The sequence below is a fragment of the Erpetoichthys calabaricus genome, chromosome 7 (genome assembly GCF_900747795.2).
Source record: "Erpetoichthys calabaricus chromosome 7, fErpCal1.3, whole genome shotgun sequence".
NCBI lineage: Eukaryota > Metazoa > Chordata > Cladistia > Polypteriformes > Polypteridae > Erpetoichthys > Erpetoichthys calabaricus.
The window spans coordinates 80,781,927-80,804,277 of NC_041400.2; the positions used below are offsets into that span (position 1 = coordinate 80,781,927).

Below are 22,351 nucleotides of genomic sequence, written 5' to 3' on the forward strand. Positions count from 1 at the left end.
GCGCAGTCCGTTTGACATTGGGGTATTTTTCCATTGGCACACTTTTCCAGAACTCAATGGTCCCTTCCCTTAAAGCAGGTTTCAGTTGGTCCTCCTCACAAAGATCGATCATCTCCAACTCAGCCGCAGCCTCATCTGTGACTAGCGGGGCTTTCAAACAGTCAGTCTCCGCATTAAATGGGTCAACGAGGAACGTAATCTGCAGCCTTTTCAGTTGTAGATCATGGAACCTGGTCACAAAGCTTTCATGCAGGTTTTCAACCAGTGTTGCATATCTGGCTCTTTGCTTATTCAGGGCGGCGCTGGTGACTTGCCCGCTGGCTTTTGGAAGAGTGGGAAAATGTGTTAAATCTCCCTTTTGAATTTGCGCCTTGAACAGCTTCAGTTTGTTGACAAACGCAAACACACTTTGCACCAGGTCAGGCAGCATTTTTAACTTCCCCTGCAGGGTCAGGTTCAGTCTGTCCAAGTGACACAGCATGTCGACCAAAAAGGCCAGATCCATAATCCACTTGAGGTCAGAGAACTTCCATTAACAGGTTCACGGCATCCAAAAGCTCAAAGAAGCGAGAGAGTACTTGGCCTTTTGACAGCCACCTCACAGTGCAGTGCAGCGGCAGGTCACCTGGAAGCCCTTGGTCCAGCTCAGCGATGAGATTCTTGAAATGCCTGTGGTTAAGCGCATGTGTGCAGATGTAGTTGACGATTTCCATCACAGGCTTCATGACGTTGTCTAAATTCAATGATTTAGACACGAGTTGCTCCCTGTGGATGATGCAGTGGAAATTCCAAAACTCGGGAAATGTTTGGTCAGCTTTGCACAGCCCCACAAGCTCGTTCACAGATCCGATCATGGCTGGCGCTCCATCTGTGGCTATTGCAGTTAGTTTCGGTATGGGCAGATTTGCTTTCGCAAATACAGCCATCATTGTTTCTTTCACATCTATGCCATGGGTTCTGTCTTTTAATGGCACAATATCAAGGAGTTCTTCTTTGATCACACAATCGTTTGACACAGACCGTGCAAATATTGCCAACTGAGGCTTGTCTTGTATGTCACAACTCTCATCCAATGCGACACTAAAATACTCACATACTTGAAGGTCAGAGTGCAACTGTGATTCAATAGCCGTGTTAATGTCCGATATTCTGTGTTCAACAGTGTGGCGGGACAGTTGGACGTCTGATACCGTGAGTTTTAGTTTGTCGTTTTCAGGAGACAAGATTTCAACAACGTCACTGATGCATTTTTTAACGAACTCTCCTTCATTGCACGGCTTTTTAGCTCGTGCAATGTTCCAAGCCAGTTGATACGATGAGAGCATTACGGTCTCTGAGCGCTTCATAAATTTTCGGAAAAACTGTATCTGCTTTTCTGCCTGAGTTTTCAAAGTGACTTGCGAAGTTCAGTCCCTTTTGGAAATTTCTGGTCGATGTTGTGAGCTGAAGTGGCGCTGAAGATTTGAAGCTTTGAAATGCGCTAATGACACCTGACATATAAGGCAGAATGGCTTGCCATTACGTTCAACAAAAAAATATAAACTCTCCCACTCTGTTAAAAACGTCCTGTGTTCATCTTCATATTTTCGTTTTGCTGTGCATTTTTTCCCTGCCATTTTGAGAGCGAACTAGACACAAATTGTTTACTTAAATGATCTTGCCCCTACTAGGAAACTTTGCGGTATTTTCATCTCATGCACATGTGCATTTGACGAAAATACCGTATTGAACTCAAGCGAAGCGAACACGAACATTAAAAAAAAACACAAACTTCGATATGAACGTAAGAGCCGCATGAAACCAGGCAAAGAGCCTTATAAAAGCAAGGCTGTCACTAACTAACTGAAGAACAATGTTTACTCCAAGCTGTTAGAAATGGCAAGAACATACCAATATGATTCTATTTACGGGGGTTATAGGAACCTCCCGTAGTTTATGCATTGTCATCTAATAAATATTCATGAATCTTATAGAACAAGGAAAATGGCTCTTACAGTGCATATGCCACGCAAGTTGGGTATTAGATGGATAAGAAAGATTCCTAGAGTGATCTGGATGAAGTGGTGGAGAGTGGTAAAGAGAGCAGATTTCAATGGACATGCTGGGGAAAATAACAGAGGAGATGAGGAGGTGATGGGTAGGTATGGTGTCAAGGAGAAGAATGTAAAAGGTCAGACGATAGTGGATTTTGTGAAAAGGTTGGGCATGACAGTGGTGAATATGTATTTTAAGAAAAGAGAGAAACATGACATACAAAAGTGGAGGAAGATACACACAGGTAGATTATATCCTTTGCAAGAGGGTCATTCTGAAGGAGATTGGAGACTGCAAAGTGGTGGAGGGGAAAACGTACTTAGGCAGCATAAGATGGTGGTCTGTAGGATGACGTTGGAGATCAAGAGGAGGAGGAGAGTGAGAGCAGAGCCAAGGATGAAATGGTGGAAATTTGAAAAGAAAGGCTGCAATGTTGAGTTCAGGGAAGATGTAAGACAGGGCACTGGGTGGCAGTGAAGAGTTATCAGACAGCTGAGCAACTATAGCAGAAGTAGTAAGAGTGACTGCAAGAAGGCTGCTTGGTGTAATTAACAGAGGAAGGAGGAAAAGGAAACCTGGTGGTGGAATGAGGAAGTACAGGGGAGTATACAAAGGAAGAGGTTGGCAAAGAAGAAGTGGGATAGTCAGAGAGATGCAGAATGTAGACAAGAGCACAAGGAAATAAGGCATAAGGTGAAGAGAGAGGTGGCGAAGGCTAAATAAAAGGTGTATGATGAGTTGTACGAGAGGTTGGACACTAAGGAGGTGAAAAGGACCTGTACTGATTGGCTAGACAGAGGGACCAAGATGGGAAAGATGTGCAGCAGGTTAGGGTAATAAAGGATAAAGATGGAAACGTACTCACAAGCAACAAGAGTATGTCGAGCAGATGTAAAGAGTACTTTGAGAGGCTGATGAATGAAGAAAATGGGAGAGAGAAGGCTGGATGACGTGGAGATAGTAAATCAGGAAGTGCAATGAATTAACAAGGAGGAAATAAGGACAGCTATGAAGAGGATGAAGAATGGAAAGGCCATTGGTCTAGATAACATACTGTAACTATGGAAGCATGGAGGTGTTCAGGAGAGATGGCATTGGAGTTTTTAACCAGATTGTTTAATGCAATCTTGGAAAATGAGAGGATGCCTGAGAAGTGGAGAAGTGTACTTGTACTGATTTTTAAGAATAAAGAGGATATGCAGAGCTGTAGTAAACACAGAGGAATAAAATGGATGAGCCACAGCATGAAGTTATGGGAATTAGTAGTGGAAGCTAGGTTGTAACAATTCGGCCCGCCACACTGACACGAGACGATCGTTACTGCTAACCTGTCCTAATTTGCGGCAGATGATAAAAAGGATAGGCCAATATCACACCCTGTAGAGCCAAACCCCCCGTACACATCTTTCTTTAAAAAGTCAAACCTGATGTCGGAGCATTTATAGTCTAAGACAAAAAAAAAGACTTGCGGACCATATCCATAAACACATGAGGAATATATTGCATCAAAGAAAAGACAGGAGAAAAATAACAACATAACAATCCCTTTCATCTGCCACAAAAGCCCCCCACCCCAAAATAACCCTTATATGTGATGATACAAAAAATATATCTATATACAATAAGAAGACCCCTCCCCCAGTTCCCCTTCCAGAGCTTATAAGAAAGTCTACAGTTCCAGCCCCTGTGGGCAGCAGGTGAAACAAAGAGTACTAATAGGTGCTGACTCCTAGCAGTGAAAAATCTTCATGGTAAAAGCTATACAGTCAGACTGCGCCATGATAAAGAACAGTAAGGTCTTCAAGAAGCTCATCTGAGTCTGTGGGAAATAGCAGAACGCCCAATTCACCACTCAGAAAAGAATTACCAACTTCCACCTAACCGTCAGGAGTTTAGAAGCTCCTGGACTTCGTCTTATGGCCAAGGCAGATTCTGATCTGCTTCGTTCAATTTTCCCCATCCTCTTCTTGGCTGTCTTGTCTCCCTTAAAACGGCTCACTTTTTACAAATTTCTCCCTGAAAATGAAAAAAAAGGTGGCACTGACCAAAAAACAGGAGACAGAGCTGGAGGTAGCAGATTTAAAGATATTAAGATTTGCATTGGGTGTGACAAGGATAGACAAGATTAGAAATGAGTACATTAGAGGGTCAGCTCAGGTTGGACAGTTTGGAGACAAAGCCAGAGAGGCAAAGATTGCATTGGTTTGGACATGTGCAGAGGAGAGATGCTGGATATATTGGGAGAAGGATGCTATGGATGGAGCTGCCAGGCAGGAGGAAAACAGAAAGGCCTAAGAGGAGGTTTACGGTTGTGGTGGGAGAGGTTTGTGTAACATAGCAAGATTCAGAAAACAGGAAAATATGGAAACAGACGATCCGACGAGACGAGAAGTAGCTCTTATGGGTTAAAAGTTAAATATTGTATTAAGCACATTTATTTCTATAGCACATTTTCATACAAACAATGTAGCTCAAAGTTATTTACAATATGTCAAAGAGGTAGCTAATAAAGAAAAAAAAATTGATAAGAATAATGCCTAAATAATATACAATAGTAAATAATGCAAACTTACATAAGACAGATACATAATTAAGAGAGACAAGAGTCTTTAAATATAGAATTGTTTTCTTAAGTCTCTAAAAAACAGTCCAATGATAAGGTCAGTTAGCCAGAGTGTCGGGGTTCCAAGCAAAGTTCCACTGCTTAGCTCCCACTGGGTATTATGTCCAACATAAATGTTCCTAAGTAATTGTTTATTGCTTTTTAAGGCATCATCTAGAGGATTTGATGCAGTGGGTCTCACCTTTCATTCAAACATTCAATCATCACAGGTGGCTACACAGCTCTTTGATCAGAGTAACCAGAAAATAAAAAGAAAAGATTAATAAAAATTGCAGGTTCACAAAAGAGTATGATAATTCTATGGATATCTAGTTTTGTAAGGGTGTAACTTAAATATAGTTATGAAAAGGCCAAATTAAAAAGTGAATTTTTAGGAGTCTTTCAAAATGATCTACAGTTTTAGCCTGGCATACGTATCTCTGTTGGTAAAATATTCCAGATTTTTGGTGCACAACAGCAAAAGACTGTCTGACCACTTGGGTTGGGGTAGAGGATCCTGGCTCATGCATGTTGCTGCCGCTACTCCTTGTTAACAACACTTTCGTTAAATTATGTGCATAATGAACCCCTGCCAGCTAATATTACATTGTTTAACTCAAGATTTCTTAGAATGAATCAGAATTCATTACAGACTCCAAACTTGACATGCTGTGCCGAACAAAAACCTGACAAAAACATAATGATTTTACATCCCTCAAGGAGGCAACACCATTCAGAGACATTTACGTCACAGATCCTCGCAGCTCAAAACAAGGTGGAGGAGTCGTAGTAATTGTTAGAGCAGAGTTAAACATCAAAAGAATCCCATTTGACTGTCCATTATCTTTCAGGTGTCTGGCTCTTAAGCTAATAATGAAACTAGGTCCTGTCTTACTCATTGTTCTCCATCATCCCCCAAAATACAATGCGTCTTTTTGATCTGATCTGACTGAATTATTAACCCACTTAAGTTCTCTTTCACAGTGATTTATTCTTCTTGGCGATTTCAGTAGTCATATTGACATTATTACATGTAAGCTGAGAAATGAATTACTATCCTTACTAGACTGTTTTGACTTGGTGCAACATGTTGATTTTCCTACCCACTCTGGTAATCACATATTAAACCTGATCTGCACATCTGGCTTATCTGTCAGCAACACTTACAGCACTTACAGCAGTATTTTTTCACTGTCTTATTACCTCGCCTTCCTCTTAACTGTAAATGTCAAATTTCTTTCAGAAACCTTAAAAAAAAGCGGTCCCTCTATCCTTGCTTATTCTATTTCTGAACTTTTCCTGTCTTTACCTGTTTTATTAACACTAGATAGTCTTGCTTATCACTATAACAGAGAGCCCTTCTTTCAGCACTAAATAAAACAGCTCCTTTAGAGCATAAAAAGGTTTCCTTTAAGCGCTCAGCTCCATAGTACAATTCAGAGTTGCGGTCTATGAAAGCAGCTGGCCGATGCCTTGAGAGAAAGTCACGTAAGATCATCAAAGGGCTTACAGGGATGCATTAACTGTAGCCAAGCTCACACATCATTGCAGAATAGAAAGTGGCCATGATAACCCAAGGGCTTTATTCTCTGTAGTTGATAATCAACTTCAACCTGCATCTGTATCAATTACCTACTCTACTAAAGTCTGTGAAAAATTCCTCCACTTTTTCCACAGTAAAACTAAAGATCTAAATAATTCAACTAACATAAATCCATCAGTCATTTATATCTTTCCCTGTCTTCCCACTCCATACAGCTTTTTTTCTAAAACCTGATTGAATCTTATCAAGAATAGAATGTTTATTTAGTCATTTAATTGCTGAAAAATAACTTTTTTATATTTTTTCTTAAGAAGGCATATTAGAGATAGCCATGAAGTACAGAGGAGTCCACATTATTTTTTATTAAGCAGGGGTTCAGCAACTGCAGTCATTAGACAGTCTGGAAGACCCCCATATCTAATGATGTGTTCACGATCATGCTGAAGATCAACATGATTAATTTTAGAGGCATATATTAAATTATTTCTGATATAATTTATTTTGTGTTTAAAGAATGTGGTAAAAGCCTTACACGTTTCTTTAGACATTTCCAAGAGGTATTTCACTGGCTGAACTGGGTTTAGAAGGTAGTTAATTGTTGAAAATAAAACTCTTGGATTTCCAGCATTATTATTTATTTTTTGAGAAAAACAGGACTGCTTCTCACAATGGACTGCTTTGTTATATTCAGCTATATGTGCCTTTCATTTTTCACAGTAGACTATTAATTTAGTTTTCCTTCATTTATGTTCAGCTCTACGGCATTTTCTTTAAGATCTGATACTCTGAGTTTTCTAAGGTATTTTAGTGCTAGTGGATTTTGTTCAATTTTTCAGGAGCTACAATGTCGGTTGCAGCTCTAACCATAGAAAAAAAATATTCAGTTTTACTGATAACATTTTAGGCTGTGCTAGGACAAGCACTAAATTCAGACAGATTATTGAGAATATTAAAAAAAACTTAAGACGCTGTAAATGCATTAAAATAACAATATGCTGCTCTTTAGTTCTAGTTACTAGTATTTCTATGTTATACAGAACACAGAAATGATCGGATACACTGATAGCCACATAAAAGACATTTATTTAACCATCACACCTTCTCAATAAACACTTGTGCAAAGTTCACCCCCCAATACACAATACACTCAATTTATTCTTCCTTCCTTGCTCCAAGAGTGTTGCCCATTGCCTACTAAATCTGACTGCCTCATGTGAGCGTGTCCTCTTGGAAATACTTCCGGGTCATATGGAAACCAGGGAGATCCTCCCCAGACAGTGCCCTCTAATGGCACTCAGCAATCCAGATAGCATTGTACTTCCAGACTACAATTTCCATGTACTCCTGGGGGTGTTCAAACTGGGATGCAATGGGAGGACCACTGCCACTGTATGGGGGATGGAACTGCTCCTGGCCTCTGGCTTCCACTGATCCATCATTTGTATTACTTCAGCAGGGCAAGAAGCCACTACCACATCCAGCCAACATTGTTGTCTCTCCTTCCATACTGGCCTCCCGCCCGGACAAGAAATTGTCCTCCACCCTGGCCAGGATGCCTTTCCTTCTCAGACACTTACAACACAATAGTGCCAAAACTGGTTTCTTTACAGTTTGTCTTCAGAAAATACTTGTTAAACTACCACCTTTTTTACCTTGATAAACCAAATGAACAAAACTGTAATTTACAGGTGCTGCTTCAATTAACACTGCTGCACTCTCCCTACTGGGCAATGTTTCACTATATGTAAGAAAGCCTATTTTTCAATCATTAATAAGACTGTTAATATAGAAAATCTTATCAGTTAGTGGTCTTATATTTAGTAAAGCCATATTTAAGGTCGGCGGCACGGTGGTGCAGTGGTAGTGCTGCTGCCTTGCAGTAAGGAGACCTGGGTTCGCTTCCCAGGTCCTCTCTGCATGGAGTTTGCATGTTCTCCCCGTATCTGCGTGGGTTTCCTCTGGGTGCTCTGGTCTCCTCCCACAGTCCAAAGACATGCAGGTTAGGTGCATTGCTGATCCTAAACTGTGCTTGGTGTGTGTGTGCCCTGCGGTGGGCTGGCGCCCTGCTCAGGGATTTGTTCCTGCCTTGTGCCCTGTGTTGGCTGGGATGGGCTCCAGCAGACTACTGTGTTAGGATATAGCGGGTTGGATGATGACTGACTGACATATTTAAGGTCTTGGAAGAACACGGCTATACTGGAGTGTTGGGACACCTTGAAATAGTAAATATTTGCGTTTATTCTGCTTTGTCTGGACCTTTTAGTTAGATCATGGTATGTTACTATAGTACTTATATATTGCATATCTACAGGTGAAGCCACTGCAGAACGATCATGTCCTAGAACGATTTTATAGTTAATAAGACTAGAGCTATGTAGATTGCTTAAATCAGCATCATTATTAACTGTATTCTTTACATAGAATGATTTACTAATTAGAGCACTGATGCTATATAAGGTTATTTTGTAAGTCATGGGTTGGCAGGATTTAATACAACAATTTATGACATGAATGATTATTGAATTGTGAACATTAATTCCTCATAGTATATTGTTTTTAATGCATTTATTACTGGTGACATGTGGCTTAATGTAAAACAGTAGTTTAAACAATTCAGCGACCGGCTTCTCTAGATTCAAAATATAATGTGCATTAGTATTAAAATTGATTTCAAACAATAAAAGCTGATTAATTACTTTAGCTATATTGTCTGTTGGGTTGTAGCCCATCTCTTCTGCAAAACTGCTATCACTCCCAGCACAAATCAAAATTGTTAAAGGCAAGGCAGTGCTCAGTTCAGATGGTCTTCTGCCATGTGTTGAGGCAAAAAAAGGGACTAAAGGACACATCTGAACAGCTCAGCATCAGACATGGTCCACAGATGATGATCCACACAGCTGAGTCCTGGGTCTCTTCACAAGTGATGTGCAGCAGCAATCCAAAGTCTTCTTTCAGCATCTCTGACTGACCACTGTGTATGTTGTTTGTTATATTAAGATTATAGATTTACATTGAATATTAAACTGTCTTGGATATTAAGACCTTTGATTTCAATATTCAATTGTTATGGAAACCAATTTATCTTATTTTATATGATCTTACATTTGTGCAGTGGTTAGTACTGCTGCCTCAAAGCTTACAAAATCTTGAGTTCAAATCCCACATCTGGGTGCTGTCAGTGTGGAGCTTACATGTTCTCCTCACGTCTACATGGGTTTTCCTCCCATGTCCTAAAGCTGTGCATTTCATGTTCACTGGTAATAATTCCCAATTCCCTGTGACCTTAAAGTGGATAAGAGGGTTAAAACATGGGCGCACGTTTGTATGATAGATAACAATACCTTAAGTAATTTATGCTTTGTTAACTAGGACCCTGCACAAGCTCAATGACTGCATGTCTTAAATTGTAATGCTATTATCAATCCTGATCTACTTTATGGGTTCACTTCACTGCTTTCCCAAATGCAAACTCAGAGTTACACATTTTAGTATCAAACACTTGTTTCCAGATGTATCAGTTTACCAAGGCACAGTTCCCTCATTATCTGCAAACAACCTTGGAACAATTCATGTCACTTTGTGATTTCAGATTTGAATGTTTAATTTTAAAATGCAGGCAAGTGTGCTGCCAGTTGCATGAATGAAAGTACTACACAGCAACACCATTCTGTGGGATGCCATTTTCAGAAGTGGCAGATTGAGTGACTGCCTTGGTGCTTCCATTTTCCAATTCAAGCCAAAAGGCAACATACTGTACTACTAGCTACTTTTATTATCACTTTAGCATAAAACTCTCATACAATAAATCAAGTATTACAGATAAATAATAAGATGCAACTGTAGTGTCCTTTTTCTGAAGCTTATGCAATATTTTGTGAGAAAAGTGCTATATAAAATATGTGTAGATTCATAGGATAGTTTTACATTATTGATGATATTTTGTCATTGTGAATATTAAAAATCAAACGTTTAACAGACATTTGGAATTTAAAAGAGAATATCTGTCACCTGTAATAACAAAAACGTACAGCCACTTACGTGAATTAACTAGGGGGATTGAAAACTTCAACAAAAATATATGGGGATGGTAATGAAAACAAAGGTCAAAGGTATGGTAAAAAAAACACTGTAGAGACTGTCCCTAAACCAATAATGTGAGAGAAGCAACTATAGAGCTGGCAAAATACCTAAAACAAACATACTGTACACCCTGTATCTAGTAAAAAAAAAACCACAGGATTACAGGCAAAAACAGGCATAATAGCAATTACAGGTGAATTATGAAACACAATAGTGTTGGACCTAAAGCTGATGCTTATGTATCATTGTTCATGCAAGTGCAGGGGTAATGCTTGGTGTTAGAAAAGATGGAATTAGACAGAGTTAATAAATGAACAAATAATGGATAAAGCTGAAGCACATCACAGAAATAAATACAGTATATGTTACTACATACACAAATAATAACTAGCAGGATCCTGTTCCGTTAGTGAGGAACATGTAAATGTGAATGAAGTGCACAAAAAATAGAGAAAAAAGGCAACCAGAGTTGTATCATCAGCTGAACAGGTAGTAATATACCTGGAATTTTATTCATTTTATACAGAAAGACCACATGAAAATCTGACTTTCCAAAATAACTATGCATTAAAGGCCTTCTAGCAATGCAAAAAACACAAGTTAATTTTCTAAACGTACTGTATTTGAAAGCCTTGGCTGATGAAAAAGTAGCTAAGGTTTACCTTACTGCCAGCTGATATTTAGTCAGTATTATGTTAACATACATGCCTTTTTCAAGAACTTCCTCACAGCTCATAACCAAAATCATGGTTTACATAGCCCAGGTGGACATCAAATACAAATTCTGTTCTATACAGTTCATTCGGACCCTACTCTTTGGAATATTAAACCAGAAGAATTACGCATCTGAGCCTCCTCCCAAAATCCCTCACATACTGCATGGAGGATCTGCAGGCATTAGAAAGAGACTGTAAAAACAAGATACTACCTCCTACAAAATTTCTCTTGATCAGGCACTAATAAATAAAAAAGAAAAGGGTAACAAACAGTAACTTTTTTTGTTACATAAAATACTACTGCATATTAACTGCACTTAGCACAGCACTGAACTTACTGTATACAAGAAATTGACCAACTAAATCACAAAGCCATCATCATACAGGTATAAGGTTAACCAGTAGTGTATTAGTCAAAAGTGGAAGATATCTTTCGTTGATGTTTCCCAAAAATCTGCAGCGGGTGTTGCATGGATTTAAACTACAACATTCACAGGGTTATCTACAGTTTGTGTAAACAAATTATCTTCTTTCTTGGCAGATCACTTCCCATACATTACATGGTATTCCTCACACACTGCCTCCTAGATGGATAATGTCTTGTTATATTTCAGACAGTTTACCCCATAAGGTGGCTCTTCACTCAATTTCTTAATTAGCTGTCATTCAGATTACCAATGTGAATGTTACTAGCACAAGTACAAGGCTGTAAGAAGATCATCCCTCAGGACTGTGGAAGTGCAGAACCAACAGCGCTACTCTGAGAATGTATATTGCACAAGAATGAAAGTCTGAACTTTGTTATGCAGCATGCATGTCAACACTGAGCTCACTGGTTTTCCACTAGTTTATATCAGCTTTTTAAGTTGCCTTAGACTAGGCTTTCTTTCCTTCAAGTTCTGTTCTTTTGTGGGTTGATTAAACTGTCCAATTTCAAAGCCGAGGTGAATATTTCGGGTTAACTGGCATCTCAGTGAAAGATTTTAACTCATACGGGATCCCTGTGTCCATCTCAATGGATTTTCGAGAGAAGAGAAGATGGATATTGTCATGCAAGTAGATCTTTCCAGATTTTGAGCTTTGGAACCTGTAAAAAAAATAAACAATATTTTATTCAATTTATTCATCTACAAATCAGAGAAGAGTGAAAAAGAAAATCTATAGGTAAATGATATATTACACTCAATCAAATGTATTGCAGCATGCTACCTTTCATGTCACATCTTTCAAAAAAAACATTCAGTGGATTCAGAAAGTATTCAGACTGCTTCACTTTTTGTACAATTTACTGTGTTGTAGATTTGGTTTTAAATGAAAGAAAAGCAATTTTACCCATTAATCTACAGTCAGTAATTCATAACGACAAAGTGAAAAATTGTTTTCGGTATAAATTCCATCCATCCATTTTCCAACCCGCTGAATCCGAACACAGGGTCACGGGGGTCTGCTGGAGCCAATCCCAGCCGACACAGGGCACAAGGCAGGAACCAATCCCGGGCAGGGTGCCAACCCACCGCAGGACACACACAAACACACCCACACACCAAGCACACACTAGGGCCAATTTAGAATCGCCAATCCACCTAACCTGCATGTCTTTGGACTGTGGGAGGAAATCAGAGCGCCCGGAGGAAACCCACGCAGACACGGGGAGAACATGCAAACTCCACGCAGGGAGGACCTGGGAGTATAAATTCCAAATTTATTTTAAATCAAAAAAATGGGATTTATATAAGACCATTTGCTGTTGTTCTCCTAATTGTGTTCACATGCATCCAATAGGCTTGGCTTGATGACCAAAGCTGAGTATTTAGGTTATGTGGTTGGTGGAGGATACTGCAAAACTACAGTGGTCAAAAGTTGTGGCCATTCGGGACTGGGCCCGGCCACAAACCAAAAGGCAGATGATACAGGTTTTCTAGGACTAGTTACAATACTTTATAGAGTATATAAATTTCATACAGTAACAAAAATGATTACTTTTTTATTTATTGTACTTGTAAGAGCCATTTTCCTTGTTCTATAAGATTCATGAATGTTTATTAGATGACAATGCATAAACTATGGAAGGTTCCTATAACCCCCGTGAACAGAATCGTTTTGGTATGTTCTTGCCATTTCTAATAGCTTGGAGTAAACACTATTCTACAGTGAGTTAGTGTCAGCCTTGCCTTGTATAAGGTGTAGAGGCATACGGTTTTTAACCGTGATTGCACGTCATCGTGCCTGGGCACTTGCCTATGTGCCAACCGGCTTACGAGCCTTTAGAGTGCGTGAAGTAAATATGCACCTAACAGCACTTAATTTATGTGTTGTGCCGTATGTAAAGTGTACAGAAGAAGAACCTTTAAGTAGGAAAGAAGAAATTAAGAACCTTTAAGTAGGAAAGAAGAAATTAAGAACCTTAAAGTAGGACAGAAGAAATTAAGAACCTTTAAGTATAAAAATACTAAAGTCTTTCAAAAAAAGCTAAGTTTATAGAAGATTCATTTTTCCCTTTTTTTTGCCTTTTATTCTATGTGTGTAAATATTTTTTCTTTTATTCTTGTTTGGATCATTCGGTTTTAACTTTCACTAAAAAACCTTTAAAACGAACTCTTGGACTCTGTGAATTCTTCTGACACGCGTCTTACCCGTGCCTGATGACACCTTATATTTTTGCACCTACACTAAAGTTAAAAACCGGCCTAAAATTTCAAAACTGCCTAAAATTGAAATTGACCTAAAAAAGAAAACTTGAAATTTCCTTGGATTATAAAAGAAAGCAAGTCTGTGTCTTCAACGCTTCAGATCGGACTGCGACGAAAGAAAACAACAACGACTTGAAAAAGATTCAACAGGTATCTTTCATCTTTGTTTTCCATCGGAGTAGGACATATTTGAGAATTACTATTGCTCCTCGCGAGACTGTATAAATTATAAAGGAGCTTAAACACCTAATAAAATCATCATGGCCCCAGTATCTGGCATCCAGAGGAAACATCTGCGAGGCGTGAATGAAAGTCGCTTTGAATATGACGTTTCTACAATGGAGGACCATCTCCATGACGACGGAAAGCCGTTCAATACAGTGACAACCAAACTTCAATCAGAAATGGATTACAAATATAGACAATTATCTGATTCTATGAAGAACATAACGGATTTACAAAAACATGAATATAACTGTGAAGATATAAAATTAACATTCAAGAATCAGTTCACCAACCTGAGAATGGAATACAAAATGTTAAACGTCAAACTTTTATCCATCCAGAACATCGAAGATGCAAGTATTTGTGACTTTCTACGTAACAATGAAAGTAAAAACATTTCTCAGCAACAGCTTTATGAGCAGTGTCATGATCAACTGAAAGAACAACAGTATATGACTCAAGTGACTTATGTGTCATACAGTAAAATCCCAATATTTGACGGCGATCCCTCGAAATATGTGGATTTTATAAGAGCATTTGACCAAGATATCAACGATGTGATAGAGAATCCGCAAGACAAACTGGATTTTTTGGCACAGTTTACTAAAGGTCAGAGCGATTATACGATCTCTCCTGGCGAATATACAAACATTATGCCTGACTTACAAGGCGGACAACAATTTGAAAGTAACAATAACATTTGTATTAAAGTCTGTAAACTTCCTCAAGACCTACAAGCACCGTGGCAATGCAAAGTTCAGAGTATTGAAAGTATGGAGAGCAGGCGAACCCCTCTCGCCGATCCTGCGAATGTTCTGGACAAACAGACAACATCAGCTTTGAACCCCGTGTGCAGCTCAGCTCGACAAAGCTGATCAAGAGAAGTATCCTTTGAAAGGCGTCCTAAGAGAAAGCAGTTTTGCTACAAACATTTCTGCTGCAAACGAAAAAAGGGATACAGACACCTCAGTCGAAACGGCGGAGACGGCTGGACGTACAAGCGGTAAGCTCTGTCATTTTTGCAATGAAAATCACGATCTCAATGAATGCAGTGCAATTCAGAAACTAACTTATGAAAGTAGAATTGATTTTTGAAATCTAAAGGCTTATGCTTTAAGTGCCTTAAACAAGGACATTTTAGTAAAAAATGTGAAGAAAAGACTGAATGCCAAATATGCTCTCATTTACATCTAGTAATTCTGCATATGAATAAGGAAAAAGGCACCGACGATAAAGCCGGACCTCCTAAAGAGGAGAACGCTAAGTCGGAAGAGAAGAACGTTTCTTCTGCCCATATTTCTGTTGAACCGCAAGAGACTTGTACTGATACTGGGGCCGGTAAAGAGTGTGTCTTAACTGTGACTCCAGTTGAAGTTAAGTCTGAAACGAGTGAAAAATGTGTAGAAACATCTGCTCCAAAAGACTCAGCAAATCAGTTATACCAGAAGATGCTACACCCTGAAACTCCTGGGTAAAGACAATACCAGATGCAAAGGGGGCAGTCGGAAGAATTTGTGTGCAGACCTAGACCAGCACACTGGACATACCTGTGAATAAACTGCGCCTGCTCCAGGAAACAGCAAATGATTGAAATAATTAATTTTTCTTTTTGCATGTTTAATTATAAATTTCTTAAGCTTTATGTTTTTATAGTAGAATCTAAGTTTCTTAAGTTTAGTAAAGTAGTAAAGGCTCTTAGTAAGTAATGTTAAAGTAATTGATTTCTGCCCTAGCATAAACAATTAGGGGCCGGATGTGTAAGAGCCATTTTCCTTGTTCTATAAGATTCATGAATGTTTATTAGATGACAATGCATAAACTATGGAAGGTTCCTATAACCCCCATGAACAGAATCGTTTTGGTATGTTCTTGCCATTTCTAATAGCTTGGAGTAAACACTATTCTACAGTGAGTTAGTGTCAGCCTTGCCTTGTATAAGGTGTAGAGGCATACGGTTTTTAACCGTGATTGCACGTCACCGTGCCTGGGCACTTGCCTATGTGCCAACCGGCTTACGAGCCTTTAGAGTGCGTGAAGTAAATATGCACCTAACAGCACTTAATTTATGTGTTGTGCCGTACGTAAAGCATACAGAAGAAGAACCTTTAAGTAGGACAGAAGAAATTAAGAACCTTTAAGTAGGAAAGAAGAAATTAAGAACCTTTAAGTAGGACAGAAGAAATTAAGAACCTTTAAGTAGGAAAGAAGAAATTAAGAACCTTTAAGTAGGACAGAAGAAATTAAGAACCTTTAAGTATAAAAATACTAAAGACTTTCAAGAAAAGCTAAGTTTATAGAAGATTCATTTTTCCCTTTTTTTTGCCTTTTATTCTACGTGTGTAAATATTTTTTCTTTTATTCTTGTTTGGATCATTCGCTTTTAACTTTCACTAAAAAACCTTTAAAACGAACTCTTGGACTCTGTGAATTCTTTTGACACGCGTCTTACCCGTGCCTGATGACACCTTATATTTTTGCAGCTACAGTACTCATTATTAATGACACTGGTGGGAATGTTTCTTGGAGAACACAGGTTTAGTCTTAAGCTATTCTCACCAGAAAGTCAATGTCTGTATTTCGATTTTTGTACATTGAGGTATAAAAACTACTTTCAAAGAGGTAAATGGTTGGGAATGGTATCTGAAACTTTAAAGCCACATTAGAAAGCCTTGGATATTCAGAACATAAACTTCACCAAAGGTGTTCAAGTTGTTATGTTTTAAGGCTCCATTTGTGGAAATATCTATTTACTTCTATTGGGCAGTTCGAGAGGAATTATCAGTGGAAGTGGTTCTTCTCTTACAGGAAAGTACTTGAATAACAGTGTGAGATACTCTTTAACACTAGAATTACCAGAGTCGAAGAAAAAACTCGTAGATCCGGCCCACCTTAAAACCGTTCTCACCTCTCTTTTGTCTTCTAAATGTGCTGATTAAGACGAGCAGCAAGTAGCCAGCTGTTCCATCCCCCACCATCGCAGAACGTTCACTAAGTTTTCCCAGCTCATGCCTTGTTTGATTATAATTATCTGGGAGTGAGTGAACTGCTGGAGTTTTAAAATGAAAATAATAGATCGTTATTTGGAATACAGTAATCCCTCCTCCATCGCGGGGGTTGCGTTCCAGAGCCACCCGCGAAATAGGAAAATCCGCGAAGTAGAAACCATATGTTTATATGGTTATTTTTAGAATGTCATGCTTGGGTCACAGATTTGCGCAGAAACACAGGAGGTTGTAGAGAGACAGGAACGTTATTCAAACACTGCAAACAAACATTTGTCTCTTTTTCAAAAGTTTAAACTGTGCTCCATGACAAGACAGAGATGACAGTTCTGTCTCACAATTAAAAGAATGCAAACATATCTCCCTTTTCAAAGGAGTGCAAAGCAAGCAGTCAAAAAAAAAAATCAATAGGGCTTTTTGGGTTTTAAGTATGCGAAGCACCGCCGGTTCAAAGCTGTCGAAGGCGGCAGCTCACACCCCCTCCGTCAGGATCAGAGAGAGAGAGAGAGAGAGAGCCACAGAAAAACAAACAGTCAAAAATCAATACGTGCCCTTTGAGCTTTTAAGTATGCGAAGCTCCGTGCAGCATGTCCTTTCAGGAAGCAGCTGCACACAGCCCCCCTGCTCACACCCCCCTACGTCAGCGCAAGAGAGAGAGAGAGAGAGAAAGTAAGTTGGGTAGCTTCTCAGCCATCTGCCAATAGCGTCCCTTGTATGAAATCAACTGGGCAAACCAACTGAGGAAACATGTACCAGAAATTAAAAGACCCATTGTCCGCAGAAACCCGCAAAGCAGCGAAAAATCCGCGATATATATTTAAATATGCTTACATATAAAATCCGCGATGGAGTGAAGCCGCGAAAGGCGAAGCGCGATATAGCGAGGGATCACTGTACACGCATTTCATGTGTGTTCCATTTCTACAGTAATCTGTGTAAACACATTGCTAAAACAGAAACATTTTCATATTTTAGTAATAAATGTTACAAAATATAGGCATAAACTATAGAATATGTGAAGCCTGAAGTCCAAACATCAAATAAACACTTTCACAAAAGGTTCAAGGATGCTACAACAGCTTCCGTGGCTTAACGCTACGGTTTGCTGACTTGGAGCACAGCTGCCCTACCATGCTACAGAGACGTGAGTTCGATTCTCAGCTTTGAAGAAAGTGGTTTTTTTTTTCCTCAAACGGACATTAAATTTATAAATTGGTATGCACTGTAAATCGTTAACTTTTAAATGTCAATCGCGGTTATTTCTGTTGATTAATTCATGCTTTTTTACTTAGAGTCAGAACAGGAGCTTTTTCAGCTTATTCAGCTTCTGATCTGACTCAAACAGCACCAGTATAACTTCACACCCAACCTGACGCTGTTCATTTTCAAATAATATTGCATTACTTCGACGATGTTTTCTGATTGGTACTATTCGCGTCATAAAATGATTTCTTCAAAACGTCACATATATTTGTCTCTTTCTTTTTTTAAAATGTGCGTTGTAGCACTCAGCAACTGGCCACCTGCATGTTCTTGCGCACACTGAATAAGACAGCGCTATATGCAATCATCAGATTCAAATGTTAACAGTTATATAGCACAGAATGGAAATCAGCAGTTCTTAGCATTCCACCACGCAAGCTGTCATATCAACTGCCTATTGTAACTTGCTTTCTGTTTTCTTCAGTTATAGTCTTGAATAAATGTGCACTTGTTTTGTTATACTTTTACATTAACATATGTTCCTGTGTTTGAGCTACATGGGCATACTCAAAAAATACACGTGTAATGCCATGACAAGTACATGCAGACACTTCAGTTCGCAAGCATTGGTACGACAATGCAGCCACAAGTACACTGCAGAGCTTTAGCGCGTCTTTATGTGAAAAGAGCAGTATCAGATGGGGAGTGTCTGATGATTGCATATAGCGCTGAAGTTACTGCTCTTTACTATGCTTTCCTAATAAAAATAAAGCTAACCTTTATAAATATCATAAATTACACCGGCTGTTTCAGACTGAAATCAAATGTATCTTTTTATTCTAAAATAGTGAAAATAAGAACACTTCTCAAAAGGGAGTTGTGCAGGATCGAACTCTTGACCTTCTGATTCCCAATCAGCGACTGATAGCTAATGCGTGTCAATGTCACACACTAAGGCGGCTTTTTTTGGCGGTGGCTTTTTTTTTGTACCTTTTGTGAAAGTGTTTCTTTGATATTTGGACTTCAGGTTTCATACATTATATAGTTTATGCCTACATTTTGTCATTTGCTACTAGAACATCTAAAACGTTTCTGTTTTAACAATGCGTTTACACAGATTGCTGTAGAAATGCAACACATATGAAATGCGTGTGTTTCAAATAACAATCTATTATTTCTACTCTAAAACTCCACTTCACTCTCAGATAATCAATCAAGGCATGAGCTGGGAAAAGCTCGTTTACGTTCTAAGTCGTTGGGGGGATGGAATAGCCGGCTGCTGGCAGCATGTCTTTATCAGTACATTTAGATGACAAAAGACGCTGGCGGAGAGGTGAGAACGGTTTTAAGAAGCGGTTTAAGGTGGGCCGGATCTACGAGTTTTTTCGTAGGCTCTGGTAATTCTAGTGTTAATGTATTGTTTGACACAAAATAGATGGCAGTGTGAAATGCACCAGTCAATCAGGTCAAGTTTGTCTGCAAAGAAGAATTCACTAGGGGAAGGAAAAACCTGCATAATCTTCTCCTCCAGAAATTGACACCAAAAACTAAGCATTTTAATCATTGTCTCATTTTAATAATGCACATTAAATATATCAGAAGTCATATCTTAGTGGCTAATATTTAAAAAAACAAAAAAAGTCAGAAAGGTAGCCAAACTGTGTGATCCAATCAGTACCACACAAAAACATTCTGAATAAGGGAATGGATTATCACAAAGAAATTAATAATTTAACCTCACCTTATAACTCAAAAACAAATGCTGAACACTTTCAACTGTTAAAGCCAATTCACTTCAGTGCAAAGTAAACAAGTCTTCCCACTTCATTAAACAAACCTGAAAAGATTATCAAATTTAATGGCTTTGTTTTAACTGTTTAAACTCTGCCCTCATTTTGCATGGCAACTGGCAGGCATGGATATAAAGCTCTGTATATGTATTTTAAAAAAAATAGTAGTAGCCATCTCTTTACAAATTGTTACACATAAAGTTCAGTAATTTGCTGTTAAAACATCATATTGTATGTGTCTCTGAATCTCAGCATTGTTTTCCTATCTGCCTGGAAAACTGGTGAATATGAGTGTCAGAGACAGGAACTCCCACCCTCCTCTTGCTAGCATATAACTTCGAATATAGTCAATTTGACAGACACTGTTGTTTCCAAAAAAACATTTTTCTTATGTAGTGTGGATTGTTGAGATAAGGCAATTTAATTCTGAATGCATCAAGGTATGTGCCTTTGTTTGTCACCTATTGGACCACCAATTTGAAAATCAAAATGGCTGACTTTTCTTCTTGCAATTGCATCTCTAAATTTTCCAGAATCTGACCTTCCAAACAAGGTACATCTCATCTAATACCTACTAATCATGAGTTATTGAAAGAAAACCAGAAGCTGGGAAAGTGTGGCTACAAAATTCCACTAAGACTGCCAGACAGAGAAAGAAAAATCTTCACAAATTTTTAGCAGCATTTTGAGAAGAATGAAATCTGTAAGAAAAGAAACTCCATGACTGAGCCAAGAAAGTTTGAACATTAGAATAGAGGACAGTGAAAGTATAGGTTCTGGTGAAATTCGTTCGGCTCTCGTATCTAGGACACTCTTGTAGTTGTAGGGGTTTTTGTGCATATAGTATAGAGGAGCACCAGCTTTCTTCTAGTGTAATAGCGATGTGAATGGTGGGGTCTAATTTTTTCATATTATATAGTTTGGTGCTAATGCTCTGTATTTAGTGTTTCTTTACTGCTTTTATTTTGTATGTGTTCTAAATTACTCAAAGCTCATACTAAATGGTGTGTATATAATGTATAAATAAAATAAATAATAAAATAATATATTATATAATGTATATAATGTGTGCCATGGGAGGCAGCTAAAGGGCTTGAATGAAAGTAATATCATACCAGACCAGGGGGGAGGCAATGTGCATTGACCCTTTCTCTCAATTCTGTGCAGACCAGTTACAGGAAATTTCGCCTGGTCCTGATGATGGCACTTCCGGTTTCGGGCCCACAGATGGCAGCAGTTCAGGTTCCGATTCTAATCATGCCATTTTCTCTGGTCTGCCATCTATTCCATATGTAATCAGTTCTGTTTTGGACTCGACCCTGTACACATTAGTTTGCTTAATAAACCATTTGCAGCCTGGAATAATATATAGGTGGCTGCCCCAAACCTTTTTTTTTTTTTTGTGACTCCTTGTCTTGTCTTGATAACTGGCGTAGCTGGAAGGATGGTGGACTTCCAGAGGAGCAAGGAGAAGAACCTGACTGATATCCAGGTGGGAGAGTATCGTGGCCGAGTTTCCAGGTGGGAAGTGTATCCCACAGTTCGGAAAGACCAGGTACCAGCTCCATCCCCATTACACAAAACCGGGTTAACTAATTACCTCGGGGAGTGTGCGAGAGGGGCTAACAGGAATGGGCTGGTTCAGATGGGGGAGGCAAAGGGGGCTTATTATGCTCTCTCGGAGGAGAGTGCCCTCTTCCCCAAAAAGGCCAGTATAAGAAGTCAGCTGCAGGTAGGGCGACTCCCCTGATTCAAGGCCCAGAAGGGAGAAGCAGGGGAGCCGCCAGGTAGAAAGAAGGCACCGGGTTTTGTTTGAAAGGACTGCTTCCAGCCATTGTTTTTAACCTTATTTTAACTGGATTAATTTATGGGATTTTAACCTCTATATTTCACTTGTTTTTAATGGATTATTTATTTAATGAAGTTTGGAGCACTGCACTATTTATTTTGAACTCTGTTTTTGGTTTTGTTGTTTTTAATAAAAGCACTTGCACCTTTTTGCATCATCCCCTTGCTTTGTTGTGTCCTCACTGTCCAGCTCATCCGGTTACATTACTGATGGTGTTGGGTTCAAGAGCTCCCAAAAGGGAGATGGGAGCACTGGAGCAGAACCTGCATCGTCACAGTCCTCACTTTGTCTTAGAGAACGATCTTTTGTACTGGGTAGCGGAGCATGAGAGGGAGGTATGGAAATTGCTGCTGGTCCTGTGGACTTACTGGCAGCAAGTCTGTGAGTTAGCACACGCTCACCTCCTAGGAGGCCATCTACGGACCAAAAAAACCTTGGGAGCGAATTAAGCTTCGATTTTATTGGCCAGGAATTAATGAGGAGGTTTGTCGCTTTTGCATGTCCTCTTTGGAGTGTCAACTGCGACAAATTCCTAGGAGGGACTGTGCTCTTTTCGTTCCCATCCTCCTAATTGAAGTCCCGTTCGAAAGGATTGGGGTCGATTTAGTATATTTTAA

At 39.1% G+C, this 22,351-nt stretch overlaps 1 protein-coding gene across 2 annotated transcripts in view; it reads right to left on the minus strand.

The window, feature by feature from the left end:
- Positions 1-10,728: 10,728 nt before the first annotated feature.
- LOC114654214 (protein FAM214A) overlaps positions 10,729-22,351 on the minus strand; it is a 127,484-nt gene continuing 115,861 nt past the window's right edge. For both annotated transcript variants that reach the window (XM_028804622.2, XM_028804623.2), the window contains one exon: positions 10,729-12,062. In XM_028804622.2, coding sequence (XP_028660455.1) covers positions 11,909-12,062 — 154 coding nt within the window. In that variant the 3' untranslated portion in view covers positions 10,729-11,908. The remainder of the gene's footprint in view (positions 12,063-22,351) is intronic.